Consider the following 27,037-nt stretch of genomic DNA (forward strand, 5'->3'; position numbering starts at 1 on the left):
AGGTGTCAGCTTACAATCCTTTTACTGGCCGCGTCGGGGAAGAATCAAACTCGAGGCCAATATCTTCCGTAGATGCTCTGAATGGTTCTCCTAATAGACGGAGCATGGCAGATGATCTACCTTCATTATCTGCATGGGCACGAAGGTTACAAAAGGAAACGTAAGTGTTCTTTGCTGTTGGCCCCTGCAAGTTTGGTGTCGGAGAATGTTTACATTTGGTGAATGTTGTGGTGTGTGCGTCAGAGTGAGGCTGAAGAGGGAACGAGTAGAATGAAGATGAAGGAGGACGTATTTAGTATTTTACATGTTGACAAGATATGAAGATGATCGTATTGCTGTTGATCCATACTTGAGCAAGACAAACCTGTCGGAGATTGGTTGTTGTTGCCAGTTTCACGACGCTTTTGTCAAATTCAATCACATTTATTTGATCGGGACTGCCATTCAAATGTCTCATTCACATCATATCTTCATCTTCTTGTTGACTTGCGGGTTACCGAGTCGGCATTACTTGATGTTTTGTACACAGTTTTGGTTTCTGAGGTTTTCACCACACCAAAAAACTATCCTCGTTTTCACAATTTTTCACAACTGAGATCTAACATATTATTGTACCCATATTTTTCACTCTACTTTGGCCTCTATTTACCCTCATTGATCACCTTCTACTCGACTGTGCCTCTTCTTATTGTCATCCTTCCCTGAAAACTTTTGATCTTCAACCATGCTAACTGTTGATTATGGCAGCTTTGAGCACAGCCGAACCATTTCAATGACTGTAAGTAAGATTGCTTAAGGTGTCAAATTTTGTGCAGGGTTTGACAGAGGCACGTGCATTTCACACAATGGAGAGCTTAAGCTTGCACCCGTTAAAAACTCGCAAAGCCTGTAACGACAGACGCACAGCGCGAGGACTATTACGGAGTCCCTCATATATTAATCAACAAACATGGACGGCCCACTGAAAGAGTACATTTTGACTCATTGCTGTTTCCCTAATGAACAACAGGATTTCCATGATCACGCGGCTGGTATGGCTGCCAAGAGCATGCGAAACGAGCTCAACGACTTGGTATCTGGTATGCCAGAAGATCATCCTCTTCGACGAGTAAGTTCTCATACAGCGGTGATTTTCGTACGGTTTTTTTGCATCTCTGATTTTTCAATCAACCGCAGAACTTTTCTACTGAAATGGACAACTTCTATATGCTATTTACTCGATACCTGAATGAGAAAAGTCGTAACGAGCGTTTGTGAGTACTCGACCTGATGAGGTGGTAGTCCTAGAGCAAAAGAAGTTGTTAAGCCAATGCCTTTCAATAGGAACTGGGCCAAAGTCAAATCACCAGCTGCAGAACAACTCGTATCATATTCAAGCTTGGAAAAGACTTCTCCTGCTCGTCAACCAGAATTATTATCCAAACTGGCTGTATTGAAGCTCAATGGTGGTTTGGGTACTACGATGGGTTGTGTTGGTCCCAAGAGGTAAATTAAAACAAAAGTTGTAAACATGAGACTCGAGGATTCATGTCTTTCTGCTACCGCTAGTGCCATTGAAGTGCGAGATGGATTGACCTTTTTGGATTTGACTGTTCGACAAATTGAGGTGTGGCAGATTTCGTGAGAGAGATTCTTGTGGGAAATACAACATCTTACTGTTCCTATTTTGGCTTAGTACCTCAACAATACTCATAATGTCAAAGTACCCTTAATTCTCATGAACTCATTCAACACGGACAATGATACACAGCGTATCATTAACAAGTATGCTGGTCACGGTTTGGACTTGTTGACTTTCAATCAGTCCAAATTCCCTCGTATTATCAAAGAATCATCAGTACCTATGCCAAAGAAATATGATGCCGATATTACTCAATGGTATGTGTGTTGGCTTTGCTATTGCTGGATTTTCTGTTGGATTTGCTAAGCTGGTTGTTTGGTTAGGTATCCACCAGGTCACGGTGACGTATATGAAGCACTTGACAATTCAGGTCTATTGGATCAATTATTGGCTCAAGGCAAAGAATATCTCTTTGTTTCCAACGTTGACAATTTGGGAGCTACTGTTGATACTAGTGAGTGTTCATCTAACTCGTGATTGAACTATTGCTTTCTTTAATATACCTTTTTCGCATTAGCCATCTTGCAACATATGATGGATGCCGGCTCTGAATTCATTATGGAAGTCACAGACAAAACCAAAGCTGATATCAAGGGTGGAACATTGATTGATTATGAAGGAAATGTTAGGTTATTGGAAGTTGCTCAAGTACCATCAGAACATGTAAGTTTGTTGGTGCTGTTGAGCACTAAATTTCAGTTTACGCTATTCTGGAACTAGGGGTCTCGTTTGCTTACTTTACTACCTGCTTTAGATGGATGACTTCAAATCAATCAAAAAGTTTAAAATCTTCAACACCAACAACTTGTGGATTTCACTCAAAGCCATCCGTCGCAACTTGGACAACCAAACCCTCAACATGGAAATCATTGTAAACACAAAGACACTAGATGGTGGAGAAAAGATCATTCAACTCGAAACAGCAGCAGGAGCAGCCATCAAACACTTTAAGGGCGGCCATGGTGTGAATGTGCCGCGAGCACGATTCTTGCCAGTAAAATCCACATCCGATCTGTTTTTGATTACATCCGATTTATATTCATTGTCACACGGAGAACTCAATATGAACCCAAAGAGACAATTTGGAGGAGTCCCCGTTGTGAAATTGGGTGATCATTTCAAGAAGGTACAACACTTCTTGTCGCGATTTGCTGGACCACCTCATATATTGGAGTTGGATCATTTGACTGTTACTGGTGATGTATCGTTTGGGCATGATGTGATTCTGAGAGGTAAATGCTATGATTGCAATTGCCTTGTGCGATATTACCATTTCTCCTCATTTTTTTGGGCCAATGTACATACCTCCCTAACGACCATCGAAACTTCCATACAGGCACAGTCATCATCGTAGCCAATCATGGGTCACGTATTGATATTCCTTCTGGATCTGTATTGGACGATAAAGTCGTGACAGGCAATTTACGTATATTGGATCATTAGTCAAATGGAGGAAGAGAAAAAAACAAGCATTATTTTTTGTTTCCACACATACACATCAAAAGCTTCAGTAATAGGTTGTTTGCCATTTTTTATCTCCGTCCTTCTTTTTATGAAATAAACTCTGTGCAGGGTATGTAAGAGCAACTTGTCCCCGTTCCCTGTTTGTAAGTGAAGCTTTTCGAAGCGATCCATCGGACTCCATCATAATTTTTTGGCGCTCTATTATTAATTTACACAAATGTGCTCCACATCCTACAGTACTACACTCACACTTCATACTCTTATTTACGACCACCACCCCTCTTGGGCCTAACAAACCTCTTTACCCGTTTCTCGAAACGACCACCTCTATCCTGATCCTTACTCGCAGATGATATGAGGCTGTCTACATCCTTGAACCTAGGCTTCTTTTGCCCTGAATCACCATCGTCGTTATCATCACCATGCATCATTGCAGCAGCCACACGTTTGTTTTTACGACCTAGTAAGCCACGACCATATGTATCTGCATCACTAGCATCGACGGCTTTCTTGACTGATGTGAGGGATGCGAAATCTGTGTCCAAATTCTGTTTTGAGAGTGTGTTGAAGTGAGTTGATGAGCAAAAAGGACTGGAGATTAATGAACCAATTGTTCCCAACAAGGCAACCCTGACTACTACAACACGAACATACCTCAAATTCATCCTGAAACCTCCCCATCCCACCAGTCTTTTGCAATTCCTTCCGATGCCACTTGTCCTTTTTCGTCAAATTCAAACGTATAAAATGATCCTCTTCAAACTTTTCTCGCTCATCCCACGACTTGTCCCAATCCGTCATTCCATCCTTACGCGAGTACCCTGTTCCCTCAGTAGACGTCTCCTCAGGCCGATCATCGAACTGGGAGCGCAGGTCTCTGATTATACGTGACCGAGCGGCTTTTTCTTTAGCTTGGGCTGTTAGTTTGGTTTGTTTGTTGGCTGTGGTTGAGGATGAGTCGGTGTATGGCATCGGAGCTACCCGTGGTGGTTTGTATAGTCCCGTGCTGTCTCGTTGCTGTGTATTATTGCTACTGTTATTGTGACCCGCTACATCGTCTTCGGCCTCATCACCCATAAGCGCACCGGGATTAGGGCGATACATGAGCGGATCCATGGTATCGACCTGCACGTTCTGCTGCGTCTGCGCTGCAATACCGACTTCATCAGCATTCACAGCAGCTTTAACTAGTTTGTCGACCTGGTATTTCAGTTTGAGCTCCATGGGACGGATTTTTTCGAGTACTGTTCGTAGTTCGATGAGCGAGTCGATTGTTGGGTGGGATTCTATTTTGTGGCCTTGGGTGCGGAGGAGGGTGTAGAATGTGATGTGTGTGAGGTAGGAGAGGAGGGTGTGGAATTTTACGGTTAGGAGGGAGACCCCTTTTGATGTTGGGAGGTCGGATAGTCTAGATGAGACATAGCGTAATGAGATGGTGGGAAGATGGCGTCGAAAGATACAAAGACGAGATACAAAGAAACCATCACAGATGCAGGAAAATGCATGTTCTTACTGACCTTTCTCTCAGCGTATTGACTCTGCCCATGACCTCTTTCGCCTTTTCTTGTAGCTCAGTCATCACTTTGATGGCTGCGGGAGCATCTTCTTCTACTGTTGACTTGTTTTCGATGCTCATTGTCGTTGACAGCCTTCTGTTATAACCGATCGGTCCCAGGTGACTATAAGCTATTATATAAAAAGAGTGTTAATCAATATGATACACAGTACGAATACGACGGCGGCTGTCCCGTGCCTTACTTTTATAGTGTCAAGTTGGAGCTTGGATTTTGTAATGATTCTGAGAGCAGAAAAAAAAGTCGAAACACACGAAGAATTGGCTTACCAAGGCTTCAAAGCAACACGGTTAACACGATCTACAGTGATGGCGAGGGCGGGCAATGCTGCGGCTGTGACAAGAGCTCTTCAGTCTTTAAGACGTTTGAACTTGACACCGTCTTTTGAAGCACGAGCAAGTTTGGTAAGTGCGTGTTTGTCGTACTTTGAAGCAATCATTGTTTTCGGAGTTGAGAATCAGTCATAATTTTGTTACTGGAATGGATCTGGACATTTCACCTCCCTATTCACTTGAATCACATCAAACATTGGAAGCTAACGTGTCAACATCAACCAATTTAGAGAACATCACCAAAACGCAAACCACTACCAGCTCAAGCCTCCGAATCAACACAATCAATAGCTGCTGCCAAGAAGAGGCTACCTCCTCTGCCACCATCACAACCAACTATTGTGACAACACTGGACAATGGATTGCGAGTTGCCACGCAGGAATCGCCAGGTCATTTTGTCGCTGCGGGGGTGTATATAGATACGGGGACGAGATACGAGACTGACGAGACGGCGGGGGCGTCGCATATATTGGATCGGATGTCTTTCAAGGTTCGTTTGTTGAGTTTAGCTCCTTTTTTGCATTCAAGCTGCATGGCTCAATCGCAATTCCTTACACTATTGCTTTTCTACCACAGTCAACGAAGGATTTACCAACAGAAGAGCTGGTATCCCAACTAGAGAAATTAGGTGGTAATGTTATTGCCCATTCATCACGAGAAGCAGTCATGTACCAAGCTGCAGTATTCAGACACGATCTACCCAAAGTAATGCAAATATTCTCTCAAGTAATTAACCATCCATTACTACTTCCAAACGAACTGGACGAAACGAGAACAACAACAATGTATGAAATCGCTGAACTATCCCAAAAACCAGAAATGATGCTACCTGAAGTGTTGCATGGTGTCGCCTTTAATAGTAACGGTAGTGATAATGTGAATACGTTGGGAAGGCCATTGTTGTGTCCAGCTGAAGTGCTGGATCATATTACACCTGATACGCTGAGAAAGTTTAAAGATACGTGGTATACGCCGAATCGGATGGTGGTGGCTGGTGTTGGAATGGATCATGCCATGATGGTGGATTTAGCGACCAAGTATTTTGGTAGTATGCCAAAGACGTCACCTGAATTATTAGAGACACAACAGAAGCTGTCGCTTCCTGCAACATATACTGGTGGTATACAAATACTAGATACAACGAATGATCCACCACATGCTAATCCGGATGTAAGGCCACTAACGCATGTGTATATTGCATTTGAGGCTCTGAGTATGTCTGACCCAGACATATATGCTTTGGCTACACTCACGTCTCTGATGGGAGGTGGTGGCGCCTTCTCAGCAGGTGGACCAGGCAAGGGCATGTACACACGGCTATATACAAACGTGCTCAACCGCTACTGGTGGGTCGAACAATGTAATATGGTCTCCTACTCATATCTCGACACTGGACTATTCGGTATAACAGCATCTGTACCACCATCAGAAGAATCCCACGCCGGTGTGCTCCCCGTCCTTCTCGACCAACTAGTATGGATGACAACCATGATTCGCGAAGACGAACTATCACGAGCTAAAAACCAACTTAAATCGTCCCTCCTAATGTCGCTCGAATCTAAAGTCCTTGAGCTTGAAGATATCGGACGCCAGGTAATGGTGCATGGACGTCGCTTATCTGTAAATGAAATGATTCAAAGGATTGAGGATTTGACCGTCGATGATTTGATACGGGTTGCGAGACGTATGGTGCTTGGTGAAGATACACCGAGTCCATTGGCGTTTGATGATGGGTGGACTAAACCGTGGGTGCGCACGGGGAATGGCAGTCCGACGGTGCTGATTCAAGGGCCTGTTGGTGAACGGGATCCGTTGAGGCAGGCTGAAGCCGTGTTGAAGGATTGGGGCGTGGGGAGGTATCAAGTTAGTGGCACTAGTAGTAATGTCAATAGTAGTGCGGCTGGTAAAAAGGGACTGTTAGGTGCGATTAGATCTTGGTATCGATGATAGAATTTTTAAAAATAGACGTTACGCATTGTACAGTACTTCAATGGTTTAGTTTACACGCGGTCAGCTGTGCCGGAGTCAAACCTGATCTACTGTAGTGTGGTGCATTTCTTAGTTGTGCTTTTATATATATGATCTCTATCGATACGCAGTTCCTGGACTCTCCAATCGACAATACTCCACTAGTAGTAGTAGTGTCGTCAGTACAGGATCTGGTAGAGGTAAATCAATCCACGAGCTTATTGCTGAAAAGTACAAGGAGATATCTCGTAAGGAGTTGGTGCTTTTTTTGCATTTCAGGCTGTTTTCACTGAATACTCGTTTGAATAGTCGATGACGATTCATCAAAGTCCAAATAGTCCAGCACTTTGGCTCCTTGTATGTATGCCTACTAGATTAGATGAGGGGATGAAGTTTGTTGCATATATATATCTTTTACTTTTTCTCGTACAGCTTGTCGTAGTCGTCTATGACCTCGTCAATAGAAACATTGTGAATAACACGAGAAAGTCGGGCTATTAGCGTCAGTTTCTTCTTCCATCTTCAACTTGGTATCCACTTTTTATCATGGCCCCTATTTTTATTGGTTGAAATCCTTATTACTTCGCACTGTCTCCACTATAAAAGCCGCACATTCTCATCCCAACATTCCAAAAACACACCAAATCATCCGAGAACACAAGAAAGAATCCAATTCTCTTCAAGAAATATGTTCACAGGCCGCCATCTCCTCCTGCTCTATCTCAGGCAAGTACGCTTCTGATACTCTTATTGTTTTTTGTTTGGAGGCCACGACGAAATTGTCTGCGTTGGTTGATCCAGACTGACAGGACAGTTGGCCGCATTGGCATCGGACTCAGACAAAAGGGCTAGCGCCCTCCAAGCAGCGTCTGAGACTGGTGGATGTAGATGATCGGGGCACACCTTCGAGGATATTTATTAATCGACATCCAAGCGGGTCGGATCGCAGCGTCCTCTGTCTGGGGCATCAACCCGGAACATGGCGAGAAACGTGCTGTATCTTACATCACTCTAGTGCATCGAGTGACTCGTTTTGATTAGTTTATGACAACTTACTGACACCATTATTTATTGTCTGTAGATCAACGCCCCTCACTCTATAAAAGGTGGCGGGAACAAGAATTTGGTCAAGATTGTGAATAACTACAAGACCATCCCCACTCAACCAAATGGACTCAAGCGCCGGGCCAGTGTCGAGCTATACAACACGGCCAAGACTCCACGACGATTACGACGTTCTGATATTCAACAGTTGCGCCTTGATGCTCTCGACGAATTCAAGCTGGCTTGGTGAGTTCCGTTTTCTCTGCAATACAAATGAGAAGGTATTGACTGACTATTCTCCTCTCGACCAGTCTCGATTTTGTGATTGCAGCTCGTGACGACAATACCCACCCATTTACTGAAGAAGTAAAGGCTCGTGTCTCTGACATCCAAGGCAACCAGGCTACGAACTTTGATGGATTCGATGAGGCAGCATTCTTGAGGCTGTTTGGCTCGACTTTCAGGTTGGGTTTTTTGGGGGGTCTAACACGACGCTTGACATTTGATAACGTGTGTTTTAGGAAACCCAACTATCTATTCCCCTTTGCTGGTGTCATTGCTGGAGATATCAAGTCTTATTTGGAAGCCGTGGCTGATATCAAGAATGTGCGTACGAGCCGCATTGCCACCGCACATCGCACCGTCGGGCAGGTGGTTACGGCTGATATGGATATATGTACAGAAATTGGCATTATACGTCGAGCACTATTCAGACTCAGTAAGTGTATAGTCAATGTATTATTTTATGCTAATGCTTATGCTAATAGTTATTGTTTTTAGACGCATCACCTCAACGCCATGCAATGGTTGTTGCCATCTTTGAAGACTTGGTCGATCAAATCACCGAAGCCAGAACCTCGCATTCGCCTCTTCTTGCTGTCAAACAACTCCTTGTAAGTAAATCGCAACGACAATAATAAGACGATTGTTTACACGTAGCTCGTTTCTAGGACTCTGGAAAGGACTCTGGAAAGGACTCTGGAAAGGATATACCAATCACAGAGGTACTCATGTGTTTTCTTGATGATTATAGTCAGTGTGTTGAGCTATTTTTTGTTTACATGGTAGCCTGTACGAATCCGGATTGCAGCAAGCATCGATGGGAAAGACGTCGCCGATACGGACATTGATGCCGTCAGTATCATGGTCGATCCAAAGTTGTTACTCGATGATCTGAAGGCTGACTTTGCTCTCGAACTGGATATGTCATTACCGACACGTCACTACTTGAATGGTATTCGACTCACCCCAGATATGAATACAGGAGATATACAAACCACCGCATCAAACCCTATCTTGGTTGTTGGATATGTCAAGACTGAAGTCAAGACTGAAGTCAAGAAGGAAGTCAAGAAGGAAGTCCAAAGAATATCAGAAGTAATTTGCATAAATTGATTCGCATAGCTAGAATCCCTATTCATTATTCGTTACACTCATACAAATTGCAAATGGAACACATTGTAATATTTGAAATTACTCTTTGGTTTCTCCTCATTGCATTTGGAACAGGTTTTGGTTTCTATGATGCTCAAGGAGATACAAAGAATCTATTTTTAAAGTGCGTTTACGCAGTGCGTTTAAAACTTCCAGCGACAACCGCATTATAGCTATATTTTTTCTCTTCAATACCTCGCCTCGCCTGCTTGACTTGACAACTCGACTTGGTTCTTTCAACAAACCAACTTTTGCATGCCTTCCCCAAAAAGCTCACACTATAACGAAGAACACGATCCTGCATCATCATGTTCAATGCTCCACCACTCTACAACAAGTCCAGAATGCAGACATACTAATCCCACTCCTCAAATCGACAATTCGCTTGTTGTCTTCCACACCTATCCTGGATTCTATGAAGAGCGACCAAATCATTGAATTATTTGAGCTCATCAAGGGACTTGCTCCAACCTACAAGAATACCAAGGTATTATGATCCTTCTCGTTCGTGTGATGCTCTACATCACACTTCAACATCTGGTGACTTCGCTTTCGCTGACATTGCTTCATTTCTCAACAGGCTGCTCGTGGGGAGAAGGCTGGTCGAGAGCAAGTGCAGAAAGTTGCCAAAATCGTCCTGGACGCCAACATTATCATCGCAAATCACAACGTAAGTCGGTAGACACAAAATGATCATACCGCGAGATAGCTCAAGTTAGAGTGGTGGGCTCATAACCCACAGGTCGAAACCTTCTCTCGCTATATTTTTCTCTCCTTTGCCATGTCTGATTAGCACGAGAGCACCAAAGAACCAACAATCGTGCCTCCTAGGACTTGTTTGATTTGAGAACTCGTCTGGCAAGGCTTGCAAAGGAACTCTCGGCCACAGCAACTGGAGGAAATACAGCTGATATTCGTGAATTGCAGAACCACATGCAACGAATCGACGAAGAAATGGAAACGCAAAAGCAATCCGACTCAGAGAACATTCGAGCTGCCAAAGATACCGATATTGATATGGAAGGTCGTTTGGAGGCTGTAGAAGAAGCTCAACAAGTCGCCAAGGAGAATGAAGTCGAGATGACCGAAAGAATGGATTCTATGGAAGAAAAGCAACGTAAAGCTACTCATACATTACAAGAAATCAATACCAAGCTCGAAGAAATACCAGAAATCAGAAATGAATTGACCAGACGAGTAAATACTGTTGCTCACTCTCGTTTCTATTCCTTTTCTTGCATTCATCATTTCTCAACCCCTCTTTTCAGGGACGAGTGTTTGACCAAATTGTCGACATCAACACTCGTGCACAAACTTGGAGATATAGATTGAATTCAGAGAATAACTGTGGCAAAATGCGAGACATTATGAAAGAATATGCTGGCCACTTCCAAACCGATCTAGTCGATCCAGAAACTGACCTCATTTCCGCCCCAAAAGACTTCATAGTAAAGGGATTCGTGAAGAATGGGCTCTTCATGCAGTTCTTATCAAAGCTCACCCACTTCCTGGACGTTGATGAGCTGGAAGGATAACCGTATAGGTATAAATGTAGATGTCTAGTAAGTAGATTGAAAAAGGATGCTGGAATGAGGTCGTGTATTGAAAATGGTAGAGGCTGTAAGAGGTTGAAAAGAGGCGGGTTGCTGATGGAAGGTTGCTTGTTTTTATAAGATAGATATTTGCACTTGTCATTATTTAAAGCACATTTCATAATTTGTTTAAATCACAATACAGATTAATTTTATTTGCAAAAGTCCTTGTCTTGGAAGATGATTGTTTCTTGCCTTGTCTCTCACAGCAAAATGTGGCTCATGCATTCTATTGGGATTATAGTCCCGCAAATTTACGATTACTACAACGCTTAAAAACGCACTAAATTGCGAATCACTCCCCATATGTTACTGGAATTACGTTTGCGTCAGCCCCTCAACTTAGTTTTGACCAACCATCTTGACAAAGGTTGTTACTTCCTTCTAACTCTCTGAATTACCGTTAGGACTTGACATTCGTGGCAGATGATGCAGTGTCAACAGATTATGCGGTCAGAAACCGCCTGAATCTCGTCAATCAGATATACTTGTCAGCGTCGCCCTCCCAAAAATCATCATCATACCAATGGTTTCGGTACTTTCCGACCAGTCCATGAACTGATTCATGTATCCGACTCCGACGTATCCACATATAACGAATGGATCCACGTCCTTGCTCCTCATATACGAACGTATCTCCAGCTGGTCAACCAACGAACGGCCTGAGCTTGATCGACGCTGGCATCGAACACGTTGTGCCAACTGAATAGATTGGCGATTGGAAGAGCTGTATGGTAAGTAGAAAGAAGTGTATAGATTACGCAAAAATCAAAGGCTGGAAGGCGGTGTTAAGTTGTTGATTCTTAAACAAACTCACTAAATGTTGCAACCCAAAATCACGTTCGATGTGCGAATTTGCGTTGATGCGCCCGTATAATCCGCCCACAGAGCATTCGTAATGTCCCGTCATCATGTTTTGGTGTCATTCTCGTTGGCTGTTCATCTGATGTTGATTTTGCAAACATTTCCCGGCCAACGAATAAGAGGGCGCGACCAGCTCCAGGAAAAGACCGGACTTCCGCCGTGACTCTTGTCAGGATGCACCCATCTACAAGCTCCACAGAATTCGTTGTTGACTGATTCGTCCCAAAATGTTGAGGCAAAACGACGGCCGTGATGACATCAAGTGGAGCGGTAAAGCTTGCATTTAGCGAGCGAAAGACAATCCGATAGCGTAATTGGAATTCTTGATAATCTTGGGATGACGTGAGTGGAGGTTCTTTTGACCAGACACTTTGAAATGTCAAGTGTTTGTGATATAAAGAGCACGGTCGGGACTGCTCCAGCTTGCCTGATTCAATTCAACCGCTTATTATCTAGATCCAGATGAATGCCATGCATGTTTGCAAAGCTCAATCTAGATTTCTTTGACGTTGGAATTTTCGAAAGTTGGCGTGTGTTCGTATGACTGACGCGCTCTGGCACCTTTCGCAGGTGGAAGCAGCCCTTTCAAATCATATTGTAACTCAATGATTTCTCATGGTCTCAATTGTGAGCGTACGCATAGTCAACATCGGACACAATTCTAACAATTCTCTGGTTTTACGAGTTTGGATGTAGTCTATGTGGTGGACTTTACCTTCAGTGGTCAAACCGGTGTCAACCACATCGTAAGAAAGAAAATTTGGTTACTTTGGACTCAGATTTCCTTTTGATTCTTTTGATAACGTCAACTCAACCAACATTGCTCCAACGTTTTACACAGAGTCCTGCCATTCACAAGCCGTTCGAATTGCAGTGCTGCTGCAGCAAGTAGGTTCGCATACACATTTTATTCTCACAATGAAACACAAATTCACCACATTCATTGTTCACAGGCAGCAGTACATTGATTTCAAGCTACCCAGATGGTTCAACATTCTCAAAGCTGAAAAGATGACCGTGTGTGCTTCATCACAGATAGCCATGTACCTATATGAAATTGGTTTGTAAGATACCAGGATTCACTGCCATAATATCAATGAATGATCAACAAATCCAAGAATGGAATCGAACAATAACAGGAATTGGGTATCAAAATCGTGAATTCCACTTCCAATTCCATTCTATTCCATTCCCGTGCATCTCTACAACAAATCAACTATAACAGGCTGAGCGAACAAGAGTGATATTGATCACGTACTTTGCCATTGTTCTTAATCGTAGATTCACGTAGATCCACGTGTTTAATACAACATTGCGACGACACAAGTCCAGTTCTACGCGTGTCAAAATGATTTGGCGGCCGTTCTGGCCTCGTTTGTAGCGCACTCGAAAAATCCTAACACTTGTTGACAATCTTGACAATTCTTGACTAGATCCCAGGCATCGTAACGATGACCAAAAAGCTAAACTCATTGAAGCCAGAGGAGGCAGAATCAATATCCAAATGGGCGATTGCCACCAAGTCCTTTATAGACAGGATACCTACCAATAATGCGTCGACATTGTCATCAAACGAACAAATAACAACAACACCACGAAAACCACCAAGTAAAGATATTGAAGACGACGACGATCCATCTCCTATTCCTCCATCGACACGTACATCCAACGATGGATCCAGTCATGCTCAAGTATTGGAACAAACCATCGTACATTGCGCAGTGCAATTAGTTCCAGTGCTGGGGCATTCTAATCCAAAGACGAGAGCTAAAGCAGTGGCAATGCTCTTTCAACTGGCTGTTTTACTTGATCCCACTGTTGCTACACAACAGAGCAAAGTGGATCGTGTCTCAACCGCGTTGCAAGTTGATGAACGAGGTACGTGTTATCACGAACGTTATTCGGTTTGGTACCTTGAAACTGCTAGATCCGTATATGTTAAGACTCCTTTTACCAATCCACCGCCTCTCCTTTTCAGGATACCATGGTCACATACACGAACTCTTCCACTACCTCGCATCTCCCATGTCATGTATCGCATTACCAATGATATCTGGCCTCGAATCGCTCTCAAAAAGCAGTAACTGGACTACAAGAGGTGCTTCTATATCTGCCATGACACGTATCCTATTTGAGAACGAGAAAATGTTTGGACAGGATGATCATTTACGAGTTGTGTGGAATTTGTTCTTCACTTTGGGATCAAATTCAAAGCATCGTTTCTTTCCTGATCGGATTGTTGTCATTAAGGTATTGTTACCAAGATTGGAGTTTGGTGCATGCGTCATGCTTGACAGTCACAAGGGTTTTCTAGGCATTGGGTCTCCTCGCACCTTTATATTGTTTGTCGGATTCTAGCTTGACGCAACAGATTGTTAAGGTGTTGCTGGGCTTAAAAGACAAGGTTTGCTTGTGTATTGGCGAGAGTACGCCAGAAAGAATGCATGACTCACACTTATCTGTAATCTAGACTTCCGCGGAATCAGAGGCCATCAAAGGCACATTGAAGAAAGTGTTTGATAAGCTTGGAGAGTCTGCCAATAAAGATCCCAAAGCTTCTGGTATGGTAAAAAAGGTGCAGATGTCCCTGGGTTATAAGCTCACAAAACTCTCTAAACCACTCCCAAATGCACAGGATACCAAATGTTTTCAGATCTATTACAATCTCAGTCGGAATCTGCTCATGATCTGCTACCATGGGCGCTAGAAACATACACGACCAGTCTAGTACCATCTCTTCGTGAAAAAGGAGGTGGGAAGAAACCTGTGATATTGGCAGAATCAGATATGATTGCCTTTGTCGAATTCCTATCCACACTACAGAACCATCTTCAATCAGCCTCTCCTCTAATCCGATACAGTACATGTTTATGTCTCCATACTGCCTTAACATTATGTCCGAGTCTGCTGTCGCCTAGCTCACCTTACACTACTAAATTGGTTATGGGTGTAGCTGATCTGGACTATTTGACCGCCTTCTTGTATACGTCACTACTTCCCAAGATTACACATTCGACACCTGAACTGAGTCAAGATGTGGAGAATGTTATTGCTCAGTATCGTAGACAGGATCTAATAGGGCAATCGTATGATAAGCGATACATGAAGAAGGACGTTGATGTCTCTCATAACGCTAAAAGTATCGACTTATTCATTATACTGGATGCAGTCATCAAATATGTACCGGTGCCACCTAAAACGTATCTGTCAAAGGCAGTGTCGTCTTTGGCATCACTAAAACCAACACAACGTTTGAAATCGCTTGATGTGATACGTGCGTATGTGTCTCAGACACCACAGGTACGTGTCTTCGGGTTTCGGTTTGTAGTTGCAAAACAATCAACACTTATTGGTACTTAAACATAGATTGATGTGGAAGTCATTGATGCACTGCTACCATTAATACAAACCTCTGATTCTGTGCTGCAAGCATCGGTGGTACAGGTGGCCAAAGCTATTCTGCCTTCGCTTAGTAGAGCTCAGCCACAGGATGTCTCGTTTGTGTGGCATACAATGCATCCCCTGTTGCAATCGTCGACGAATGAGGTTTGTCTGGTTTGAAATCGCATTCCTGGCTGTGACGGTGATGGTGATCTTACTTGTCGTCATAATAGAAAACGACATTGGCTATGGTGGAACTGTGTAGTTGCTTGCCCTTGCAGCTGTTGAATCAGAGTGACAGGACAGAGGTAAAAGTGACAACCGTTGTTGCTAGTGACATAGGGCTCAACTTTCTCTCTTTTTTCTAGCTGTTGATGTGTCTTTTCGACTTGGCTTTTGATGCTCACGCTGGCGTTCGAGCAAAAGTATACAATGTCTTGTCACAGTGCGCCACATTATGGGAAACCGGTAGTGAACGTATCACGGCTATTGCAATTCTATTTCTGAGCTTGGGAGATGGTAGCCTGGAATGGTAAATCGTTCGAAAACGCCCTCCTCCAAATTCAGAGATACTCAATTTTTTCGGCGTGTGCAATAGTGTGAAACAGATATCCAACTATTTGACGACTTTTGAGCCCGTTATACCAGCCTCGGTGCTAGAACTGGTCAAACTACTCCCAAAGGCATCAGAAAGTGGACTCCGCGCAGTCCTGAAAGTCTATGATGACATTGCCAACAAGATATGCAATGTCCAGACCTCTTGTGCTCCATTGGTTGAAGTCATCACGGCTGACGAATCTGTTGATCGATTTTGGGAATTCTTCTTGTCTGATGTGCCTGAAAATCAACTTGTCAGGCCAGATGATTACTCATATACAAGGAACTTCGTACAGGCACCATTTTGGATTTCTTTGTTATTGTGCAAATTTAGGTTGCCACCACCACCTGCTTCTACCGTAAGAATCATAGTTTCCTGTTTACGATGAAAATTGATGAAGGTATTGTAACAATGTTTTTGTCAACAATAGAGCGGTGAAGTTGTTGACCGAAGGATTGTTCCTGCTTCTCCTGCCAGTAAAAGGAGATTTGCATGTGGATTTATGCTGTGTCTTATGCCAACTGCTGGCATGCCGGATCCAATTTTAAGAGTGTGAGTAAAAAAAGTCACTATGTCTGCCGAATTGCGTGTTTATGTCCCACACTCGTTTGTTTTTAGACTCGCTTGTGAAGCACTCGTAAGATGTTGCTTTGGCGATTACAAGGTCTTTCCAGGAGCGCTCAAAGGGCTGCTTGAAAACACTGCTGGTCAGATGTTGATTCATAAGCAGTGGACATATCAGAGGTATGTGAGCAAAAAAAGCGAATATCCAGAAGTTTGTATTCACGTGTTTGCGATCTAGATCGGCAATTGACATCGTGTCACTACTACTACTGGCTCGTTTGTCAAACGGCATCAGTCAAATCCTGTTTCATCAGTACTTTGATGTTGCTTTGGAATGGACTGCCAATGCTTCATCCGCCATTGTCAAAATCGGAGCACTGAAACTTGCTGAAGTGTTTCTAAAAGTGTTTCCTAAAGCTACTGGTGCAAAGATTGAAGAGTTGCGAGATCGTGTCAGGTAAGATGCTGCGCTGACCGCTTTTTTGCCCTTGCCAAAACTGACCCTCATCTACTTCATTCTGCTCGCAGAACCTTGATTGTGGACAAAGAAAACGAAATTCGACGATTGGCCTGTAAATTATATCCCATCATTTTCAAGCAAACCCCAGCTGCTATGATGGAGGTTTCATGGAATTATCTGCTAAGTGAAATCAAAGTGATTTCGAAAGGTGGATTAGCAGCAGCAGCTGATCCGTTAGTTGCATCTTTGACTCCAGCTGATTGTGATCGTAAGATTGAGTGTCATTTGTTACTCGAGACGATGAGAAATCTAACCAAACCAATAAACAACAGATGTAATCAGAACAAGCATTATTGCTAGTGCCTACCTACCAACGAACCCCGTACTGAGTGATCAAATTGTGCAAAGCCTGCTGCCGTATTTGCATCATTCAAGTCCAGAATTTCGTGTGGCTGCAATTCAGTCTATTCTGCAACATGTAGGAATTTGGAGTAGCTTTGCCCTACCCTTTCTGCTCATTGTATTTCCCATCAACATTAGACTTCCAGATTGGATAAAGATCGTGTTGCTCCACTCATGTGGATTGTGTTGCCATTGTATGCGGATCCGCAGTCACATGTCAGAGTATTGTTTGACCGATTCCTTAAACGGCAGCCTCTGGTGCGGAATGAATGGCATATTGATCCTCATGGTGAAGACGACGAGGCTCTTATAAATGGGTAAGTTGCGCGCGTGTGTGTGTGAGGGGTTGTATTTGAATATCTAATATTTCTGGAGTAGAACCCTTGAAGACTCTCTTGGTGATGAATCTGTGATAACAAGCAACCTGCAACACTTCACCGATTTTGGATTTTTGGAAGATGGAGAGGAAGATTTCTTTGAGTTGGGCACAGAGCATGTAATGAACTCACAGTTCGCCCTGTATTCTGAGCCCTATTCCTGACCTTTTTTGCCCTTTCTCATAAGATGGCAGAGGGATATCCCAGACGACAGCCTCTCATATCGACTCATCTAGTCTCTTCATTGCGGCAGGTTGCTCAACTCATAACTAGTGTCTTGTCGCCTGAATCTGGCAGTCAAGTTGTTTATTACCTGCAAGAAATGCAAAAGAATCGACAATTGGAGGTGAGAAAACATGCTACGCATCGATACATGCGCTGGTATTCACACACACTTTGTGGTAGGCTTCAACAATTCTAGTGTTATCTGAACTCTCATCCATGCTGGAAAGTGCCATGCCAACTATTGTGGACATCATGATTTCGCATCTAGCCAATGATGTGTCTCAGCACAGTAATACTGCTATGGAAGCTTGTTTGATTGGCCTCCGAAACATTTCAGGTGTGATAGAAATACTTTTTAAAGGATTTTTGATCCCTTTTTGCGCCGACAAGTTATTTTGACGTTTTGCCTATTGTCGTATTCCAGAAAACTCTCCCCTTGCCTTCAAACAAGTGCTGGGTCGGTTGACCGCTGCATCAGCAGTAACAAACGAAGGAGATATCATTGCATTATTACATATTTCAGATGTGATTGCTGAAAAGGCAGCTCCTAAAGCTGTAGATGTTTTGCGTCGATATGTGCCTGTGATATCCAGTGCTAGACACTCTAGTAGGAAACGGCGGTGGGCTGTATATCTCTGTGGTAAGTGCAGTCATTTTCCTAGGCTTTTTTGCCTTTGGCAATCTCGCAGTGTTTGAAGTTTGTGTAATAAGTAATCTTACAAACTTCGAACCTTCAATAGTCGAGATGGCCCTTTTAGCTGGTGCAGACGAGATGATGAAACTGCTAGATGCTATTCAGGCGTTTATGGATGCTTACGAAGATGAAGATGACGATAACAATCTTAGGATTCATGTGTATAGCTGCTTGTCGCGAATCTTGGTGCAGCTGGGACCAAAGCACCCCTTTTTCCGTGCTCTTATTGCATCAGCCAAAAAAGTACGTCATTTCGATTCGTTCCAACTGTGGAAACACAACATTAATATCTCAAAACGTTTAGGAAGCTCGTCATAAAGATGTCAAGATCCGATTACGAGCTCTATCCATATTTGAAATCTTTATCAATCACATGACTGGTGACGAATCTATGAACTTTGCAATCTTGTTCCTATCAGACACGGACGCCAGCATTCGGGACGAGGCCAGAAGAGTGCTGGCTATGGAGGGGTTGTTGGAGTTTTGTGCTACCAAAGTTAGGAATCTGAGTGTTACTGCAAGTCCGTCTAGAAACTTGAGCGTCTCTGGAAGTGTGTCTAGAGGCTTGAGTCTTGCTGGGGGACTTGGGGCTCCAAGTGAAGTAGGAGAAAGCTCCATGTGTGATCATGAAGTCACATTTTTTCTCACCACATTGTCTTACAAAGGCTGGAACAAATCGAAGCCAATTCTACGACCATGGAGATTCACGTGCTTCGTCATCAGAGCTACTGAATAAGGCGGTTGTGGTACCATCGAGAGGATCGAAATGGAACGCGAGATTTTATGGTCTTCCAACTGGCGTGTCGCAACCACCAGCACCATCATCTGTGGTCAAAAATCTGGAATCTAAGGCGACACCAAGTATGGCTTCTGCATCTCCCGATGTTGTGGCCAAGCATTCTTGGGTACGTACAAACAACCTATTAGGAGCACTCGTATTATCGTACTCACTCGTTTCGGTTGTCCTCCAGGCTCTACACATTGACCCTTTGGTCTTATTAAAGGAATGCTGCAAGCAGGCTACTCCTGTCGCCGAGGAGCTAGTTGAAAGTTTGTTGGTTGAAGTTGAACGAGGTGAGCCTAAAAAGGTTTCCAATCACAATCGTGTTAGTACGCTTACAATCTCAATCACCCAGCAATACGAGAATCCGGCGGACAAGATGAATCCTCGGATGCTTCAGATCTAGAATCCGAAGTCCATGCCATCGAAAGCGCAGGGCAAATTCTCTGTGCATTGAATGGAGCATCTCACAAGGCCTCTACATATGTGGATCGTTTGCAGTCTCTATTGAAGTTGTGCAATACGTCTTCAGAGAGCATACGAGAGGCCTTGTTTGCTGATTTGGAGAGTTCTTTCTTCTTTTTCGATGAGACTATGGATGCCCCTATTGTTTCTGAAGAGCAGTACGTGTTGCATCTTCTCAATTTTAAGTTGCAGCAAAAAACTACGCATAGGCCTGACAAATCCTGTGCTTTTTAGGTATCAGACATTCGAGGCCATGAAGAAACTCTCACAAGAAGCTACTCAGGAGGTTGTCAAGACTGGCAAAGTTGATAAATTGGGACAGTTGGAAGCTAAGAGGAATGAGTTGGTTGATGTGATTGATACTGAGGTTTGTAGTGTCTCATTCTGCTGCTGCCACTCGACTTTTTTCATCTAAACTGCGATCCTTTCCGCACTTTAGAGTGATCGTATCAGAAGATTTACAGTCTTGTCAGTTCATGGCACTATTGCTTATGCTAAATACTTTGCTGCCAATCCCAACACTAAGCCTATTGAAGCGTTAGAGTTTTTGGAGACTTTGTCGTCTCAAGAACATTGGTAACGTATACGATGGTGTTTTTTTGCTATGGATGGACTCAGTACTCAACATGACTTCTTTTTTCAACAAAAGGGGCATACGTATGGCAGCTATTGAATCTATAACCATGATTGCGAACGCACACGTTGCACCAGGCACTGGTGACATTCAGATCAAAGTATCTAGCATGCTTGGAGCTGTCGTATCTCGCTTCGAAACAGAGAGGTCTACTCTGTTTAGAAGAAAAGTGGACTTGCTACACCTCATGCGCCATCTCCTAAACCATTCTCGAGTATCTGGCACCACATCACCGACATTAACGACCCGTATAGTCGCCATCCTGTTAGACTTGTGGACGGATGTAGATCAAGAAGTAAGAGCCGAGTCTATACGCATGATGCAGCAGATGCTGGAATGGGGTGTACCAGAAGCTATAAGTTTGTTTAGCTCGAGTAATAGTATGAGTGATAAGGTCACGATATCTGGACAAGCGAGCATGTTGATGGCACGACCAGAGTATGAGCAGAAGAATGAGCTGCTGCAGCTGCTTAAGTGGGGGTTTACTCATCCGATGAGTAAAAGTCGTAGTCCCAGTAAAGTATCTGGAAGTAAAACTGTGCTTGGTTGACTTTGTATAAAATCTGTATATAAGTATATAATAGAAAAGGGCTAATATTCCAAATTTGAAGTGACTCCATATCTGATAAGCGCGTGTTGAAGGCATGTCGAGTAGCTTTTACACCTTCCTCAATACAAGTTCCATCGTGCTATGAGCAACAGTTCTGAAACGACTATAATCTCGTTTGCAAGTGCAGTTTTTTGTTGAATGTGTACATGAACTTGAAAAACTGTGCCAAACACATTGTTTGGGCAAAAACAAGCAAAACAACGAAGACATCCGTGAGTCATTGGATGCCAATCGAATATGCCGTATTAAATGAGTGTGTTGTTATGTTTACAAGTGAAGGTCAAATAAGAAACTACATAGGTCAAGCTGGTCTTCCCAGACGTCTTTAAGCTACGATTCGAATACCCATCGATTTAGCCTGCCCAGCAATCATCCTAGCAACCTGATGCAGATTATACGATTCCATTCCAGGATCCGCATTCTTCACTTTAGCAATCTCATATACATGTTTTAGCGACACGATCCCCACTTCAGTATCGCTTGTTCGCCCACTTCCCTTCTCGACACCAGCAGCAGCTTTCAGCAGGTATGAAGCATGTGGAGCTTTCACTTGGAATGTATATGTCTTGTCTGGTTTGACTAGTATATGTACTGGTAGTGGTAGGCCCTCTGTAAAGTGTTTGGATTTTTCGTTGAATGCCTTGCAGAAATCTATTGCTTTTATGCCTCTTTGACCTAGTGCTGGACCTGCATAGCGTAAATAGAGATGTTAAATGATTGGATTTCGATATTATAATACGTGATGATTGTATAGATGGACGTGACTTTGCTTAGATGATGTTTGTAAAAAAGGACAAAACATACCGACAGGAGGTGAAGGAGTAGCTTTTCGAGCTGAGACTATTAGACGTATTAGTGATGTTGATGACGTTACTGCAGCTGATGCTTTCTTGGATGCCATCCTTCGTGTCTAGTTCTGCTAAAGTTGATTCGACGTTTGTGGTTTGGACAGAGATTGAACGAGGCACGAGGAAGTGGTCTAGGAATCAGGACGTGGTGGCCTAATTAAAAAGCCATTGATTTCGTGCTTGTCGTCGAGTATGTCGTGTCTGAACACGTCTATATGGTTAATATTGGATGTCATTGCAGCACATCAACATTCGTCGCGGCATCAGAAGCTTGGAGAGGTTTTCATTGACAAACTGGAGCTTTCGAGTGTAAGATACGTGATTTGTGATTTGGTGTAAAACTTACCTTTAATGCCCTACACTTGCTGGAGGAAGGTGTAATTTTGCCAACTTCAACAACTGAATTCACATTTCGTACTTTGTGACAAGATTCTTGGCTATAGACCGTTGATTTTCCTACTTCGTGTCTCTGACTCCAGATTCAAGTCATATCCCATCAGCCTTCCTAGAAAGGTGCCTGAGAAATGAATGATATATGCTTTTGTGAATGAATTTGTCCTTTGTCCTCACTGGCAAAACAAGGATTTTCTTTTACGATCACTTATGTCTGGGCCAAATTCATGATACTGTTGGGTCGCTAGTCTGTGCTCGTGAAGCTGGCATCTTCGTCGCTCAGAGCTCAAGCGCAGAAACGAACACTTTCAACCGCACTTTTTGGATTCCATATACGAGGGCCGAACGTAGATTTTAAGCTTGTATTGATCTTTAATACTGCAGCAAAATGGCACAATTCAACGATGTTTATCAATATACCGATACCGTTCGCCAAATGCCTAAGACATTTGAGTTTCGATGTGATCTTGGAAACACGTGTTTGCAAACACCGAATAGCCTAACGATGCAGAATACAGCGAGCCTGCCCCTCACGCAAGTTCCAATTTGATGTCTTCAACATTGCTGATCGCTGTAGCGTATTCGGCGGAAACAGCCGGATTGCACTCAATCCGAACTTTGTCGATAATCTAGGTAGTTCCAAAGTACATTCTGAATGACAACCCGGTCTGTACTCTGGTGACTGACTTGCTTGATGTTGGCGAGAAGGTGACGAAAACGGAAACAGACGAAGAACGTGGATCACGTTGAATTCATTGAGACTCAACCTATATGTAGCAGTTAGCACTTCAACATAGCGCTCTTACGTCAATCGATCGCTGTGAAACGAAATAATTGGCATGAGCAAATTTTCCAAAGGCTAAGCTATTTGCTCAGCCAATAGAACACCGTGTTTTCAAAACGTGTTAAAGTCCCTATGCTACACCCGCAAACCTTGCCACTTGGCCCTTGGGTTTAAAGCATTTCTCGGTGGCTTTAACGAAATGCATGCTCTGCTCCCTTGAAAGTACCTTGCAAGCACCAAAACGTTTTAGCGCATGCTTTTGTCTTCTTCTTGCAAAAAAAGAATTTTCAACTTGCCCCCTTCCTGTGAGACTCTAAGTTGCTGCTTTCAACAATCATCTACTTACAACACATACATTGCATCCAGTGTTATAAGTAACAAGATGTCTGACGAGAAGAAAGTTGATACCGTCGTCCTCAGCGCCGCTGAAGAGAAAAGGGAGAAAGCCTTGGCCGGTAATTAGTCGCATCGCATATAGAACTTTCAGCTAACACCATGAAACTAAAGTATTTTCTTGTTTACAACAGCTTTGGACAATGCTGGTAATGATCTTGTCTTCTGCATGTGCTCAAGTTTGGTGGTGTTTGCTGGAGCTTTGGTGGAGCACAGCAGGAGTTTGAATGCAATCAGATGCACCAGATGAAACTTTATTACATTCTCACTGCTGCGGCATTCCACAGCAGCATTCTTGTCAACACCTCCTCCTAAAGCAAACCCACTCAACAGGAACACGAAACTAAAGCTTTTTTACTTTTTTACTTTTTTTTTCAGACTTCACATGGTTCCACGTGAAGATGATATTAGTTGCTGGTGCCGGTTTCTTCACCGATGCCTACGATATCTTCGTCATTGGTCAAGCTTTAAACATCTTATACGCTGTGTACTTCAACGTTCCCGGCTCAACATCCGTCAAGCCCGCTACCAACATTGATGCTTTACTCAAGGCTATTACCAACTGGGTAAGTTTCCTGCCTTTGCGGACCGGTTTCGTTTTCCAAAACTGATTGACCTTGAACGATAGGGTAACTTCATTGGTCAACTATCATTCGGATACCTCGGTGACCGTCTCGGCCGTAAGAGAATGTACGGTGTTGAACTCATGATCATCATGTTCTCTTGCTTCGCCTCTGCCTTTTCTGCTTCTGCTGTCCGAGGTTTCGGTGTCCTCTTCGTATTGGGCATGTGGCGATTCTTCTTGGGTATTGGTATTGGTGGTGACTACCCAGTCTCTGCTGTTATCTCATCCGAGTTCTCCAACGTCAAGTTCCGTGGTGCTGTAAGTTTCAACTTCTGTCGCTCGAGCCGAGTGAAGATCGGCTTCTAAACTGTCGTCCCATTAGATGATCGCCGCCGTATTCGCCAACCAAGGTCTCGGCCAATTGACTGGTGGTGTTGTTGCCTTGTGTACTCTCGCTGGTTTCAAGGACTCTATCTACAACGATCAATACATGTTGGATTACGTCTGGCGTATCCTCCTTGGTTTCGGTGTTATCCCCGGAGCCATCGCCGTCTACTACCGTTTGACCATCCCTGAAACTCCTCGTGTAAGTGGTGATTTTTGCCTCCAAACATTTTTTGTGTCCTTCCAAATTGTATCTGTTTTCGAGACTTACTAACGCTTCCCAATTGTCTTCTATCCGTTTAGTTCACTGTCGATGTTTTGGGTGATGCTGGTAAAGCCGAAGCCGATGTCAACAAGGTCTTGTCTCTCAAGGGTGTCAACACTGTATTCACTGAAGACGTAGTCCTCACTGATGAAAAGATTGAAGAACACGTCGTCAGCTTCGGTGAATTCTTCTCGCCCACAAAGAACTTCCGTAACTTCTTGGAATTAGCGTGCTGTGCCTTCTGTTGGTTCGCTTTGGACGTAGCTTACTACGGCTTGACCATCAACTCCTCATCTATCTTGGCCCTCATTGGCTGTAAGTATCAGTTGACGGTAGCATACTAAGCATGTTATGAGAAGTTCTCACTTTCGTATTTTTACTTTCTAGACGGTGCCGTAAAGGGCGACGTCTACATGTCATTCTTCAACGCTGCTCTCGGTAACTTCTTAATTATCATCATGGGTGCCGTTCCCGGATACTTCGTCACTGGTAGGCTATAGCTCTGTAACAAGACCTCAATGCCAGAGTTTCCGTAATTAACAGAATGCTCTAACGCTTTACATGTTCCCCAATAGTCTTCACTTGTGAAATCATTGGACGTAAGCCAATCCAATTGCTCGGATTCGGAATGTTGACCATCATCTTGGCTGTCTTGGCTGGAGGCTTCTACCCCATCTCTGCCATCCCATGGTTGTTCTGTTTGTTGTACGGAATTGCCCAATTCTTCTTCAACTTTGGACCCAACACCACCACCTTCATGTACGTTTGCATCTGTAAATGCTTCGACATCGACTTAGCCTTCCTTTTTTCCTTCCAAATCGTTGACCCCACCCTTTCCAACTTCTAGGTACCCAGCAGAAATCTTCCCAACCCGATACCGTTCTACTGCCCATGGTATCTCTGCTGGTGTCGGTAAACTAGGTGCCATTCTCGGTGTCCAAGTCTTCACTCCATTCAAGGACAACATTGGATTCAACAACGTCCTCTGGTTGTTTACTGCCTTCATGGCTCTTGGGTTCATTGCTACTTTGCCATTACCTGAACCCAAACGTCGTCGTTTGGAAGACATTGCAAAGTCTGTCGAGAAGCCTTCTGCCTAAACTCAAAAAATCGTCGATTCCACTATAGAAAATTAATAGTCTGTAATATTCATCCTATATCATATCCCAAATATCCTAGTAATATCATTATAATTATCAAGTAAAAGTCAGATGGTTGCGAAATGCGAACTTGTGTCTGAAATCACGCGATGAAGCCGAATGACTCTATCCGCTATCGAACAAGCACTGATGCCATGTCGAACAGACGTGGATGATATGAAACTATTCGAATTGACGTTGTCTGTGGCCGATCGCTTAAGAAAATTTTCTGCTACTGTCTGGCTTTTTCTTTATTCTTTCGTTCACTTCCAACACCAACCACCCAAGATATAAACCAGACCACAGCTAGCCAAGATGGTCCAGATATTCGGAATCAACCAAGAAACAGTCGTAATCATGTTTGCTCTAGGCTACATAGGTCTCACATCCCGCATGGCCTTCTTGGCCGACGAAATCGCTCAAGCATCACTCGATCCAATGATTGTTCAACCACTGCAGACATCCGTAGCATTCAGTAGCGAGAAGGGACTTTCCATATTGAACAGTATGGGACCTACCTTAAACCTATACATCACTCAATACATGCCTTATATGGGGTACAGCATTGTGCTTTACGTCGTAGCAGGATACGCACTAATGGACATGATAATGGAGGATCTGACATCTAAAGCCAAGATGCTGAATGTTGTATGGAGGCCTCGAATCACAAATCTAGTGTTTTTGGTCGCTGCAATGGAAATAGTGGAAAATGGAATAATCTATCATGTACTTCATAATCTGGGAGTTAATGGGAGGTGGGATTCTGCAAGTCTGGAGTGGCTTGCTGCTGCTAGTAGGATTGGGGTCATGAGGTTCCTGTCGTTTTATGGATTTTTGATGTTGGCGTTTGCTGGTATGTCTTAGACGTTGAATGTTTGTGGACAGCAGACTAAGGCGTGGTTATCAATAGGAATGTTCTTGAACAGATTCCTTATCAAAGGCATCCAGGACGACGTTAAGCGTGAACATGCTGCTCAAGTTAAAAGAAGTCAACGTAAAATCGATTAAGGTTGGACTGAACTTATAGTGCCCTCCGTTTGCTTGCATTCACTGCCATCATCATTATCGTAACATTATATTAGCCCGATGAACCAAGTACATTGTATTTTTATCCAACCTTCCAATAATGATGAACATGGTACCATTGTAAAACCCGCCCTCTCATTGTGGGTTTTCTGTAG

General features: G+C 43.4%; 6 protein-coding genes across 6 annotated transcripts; 4 read left to right on the forward strand and 2 right to left on the reverse strand.

Annotated features, from left to right (window-relative positions):
• Positions 1-949: 949 nt before the first annotated feature.
• Positions 950-3,064, forward strand: UGP1 (UTP---glucose-1-phosphate uridylyltransferase; the record flags this gene model as incomplete). The annotated part of the gene is made up of 9 exons (XM_031171691.1): positions 950-1,108; positions 1,177-1,253; positions 1,324-1,485; positions 1,549-1,606; positions 1,676-1,878; positions 1,945-2,075; positions 2,139-2,284; positions 2,376-2,853; positions 2,958-3,064. 9 exons carry the CDS (start codon positions 950-952, stop codon positions 3,062-3,064), a joined length of 1,521 nt encoding a protein of 506 aa, XP_031022335.1.
• A 281-nt stretch (positions 3,065-3,345) lies between these two features.
• SmJEL517_g05766 (uncharacterized protein) lies at positions 3,346-4,721 on the reverse strand (the record flags this gene model as incomplete). The annotated part of the gene is made up of 3 exons (XM_031171692.1): positions 3,346-3,633; positions 3,740-4,493; positions 4,603-4,721. The coding sequence occupies 3 exons, from the start codon at positions 4,719-4,721 to the stop codon at positions 3,346-3,348; spliced, it is 1,161 nt and encodes a 386-aa protein (XP_031022334.1).
• Positions 4,722-4,967: 246 nt separating this feature from the next.
• Positions 4,968-7,298, forward strand: SmJEL517_g05767 (uncharacterized protein; the record flags this gene model as incomplete). The annotated part of the gene is made up of 5 exons (XM_031171693.1): positions 4,968-5,063; positions 5,222-5,482; positions 5,569-6,913; positions 7,092-7,208; positions 7,270-7,298. 5 exons carry the CDS (start codon positions 4,968-4,970, stop codon positions 7,296-7,298), a joined length of 1,848 nt encoding a protein of 615 aa, XP_031022337.1.
• A 6,047-nt stretch (positions 7,299-13,345) lies between these two features.
• On the forward strand, positions 13,346-21,025 carry SmJEL517_g05768 (uncharacterized protein; the record flags this gene model as incomplete). Its single annotated transcript, XM_031171694.1, has 27 exons — positions 13,346-13,772; positions 13,873-14,144; positions 14,209-14,298; positions 14,365-14,455; positions 14,530-15,194; positions 15,261-15,440; positions 15,509-15,583; positions 15,644-15,807; positions 15,874-16,231; positions 16,304-16,425; positions 16,492-16,617; positions 16,676-16,894; positions 16,966-17,165; positions 17,230-17,375; positions 17,438-17,616; positions 17,678-17,795; positions 17,864-18,022; positions 18,082-18,238; positions 18,326-18,541; positions 18,642-18,838; positions 18,900-19,196; positions 19,261-19,500; positions 19,567-19,669; positions 19,732-19,999; positions 20,076-20,208; positions 20,281-20,417; positions 20,491-21,025. 27 exons carry the CDS (start codon positions 13,346-13,348, stop codon positions 21,023-21,025), a joined length of 5,874 nt encoding a protein of 1,957 aa, XP_031022343.1.
• Positions 21,026-21,410: 385 nt separating this feature from the next.
• SmJEL517_g05769 (uncharacterized protein) lies at positions 21,411-21,986 on the reverse strand (the record flags this gene model as incomplete). The annotated part of the gene is made up of 2 exons (XM_031171695.1): positions 21,411-21,772; positions 21,890-21,986. The coding sequence occupies 2 exons, from the start codon at positions 21,984-21,986 to the stop codon at positions 21,411-21,413; spliced, it is 459 nt and encodes a 152-aa protein (XP_031022342.1).
• Positions 21,987-23,492: 1,506 nt separating this feature from the next.
• On the forward strand, positions 23,493-25,817 carry SmJEL517_g05770 (uncharacterized protein; the record flags this gene model as incomplete). The annotated part of the gene is made up of 9 exons (XM_031171696.1): positions 23,493-23,565; positions 23,638-23,652; positions 23,882-24,069; positions 24,132-24,386; positions 24,451-24,654; positions 24,756-25,032; positions 25,105-25,206; positions 25,293-25,476; positions 25,565-25,817. 9 exons carry the CDS (start codon positions 23,493-23,495, stop codon positions 25,815-25,817), a joined length of 1,551 nt encoding a protein of 516 aa, XP_031022321.1.
• Positions 25,818-27,037: the final 1,220 nt, after the last annotated feature.

This window comes from Synchytrium microbalum (assembly GCF_006535985.1).
Source record: "Synchytrium microbalum strain JEL517 chromosome Unknown SmJEL517_scf0058, whole genome shotgun sequence".
Taxonomy (NCBI): Eukaryota; Fungi; Chytridiomycota; class Chytridiomycetes; order Synchytriales; family Synchytriaceae; genus Synchytrium; species Synchytrium microbalum.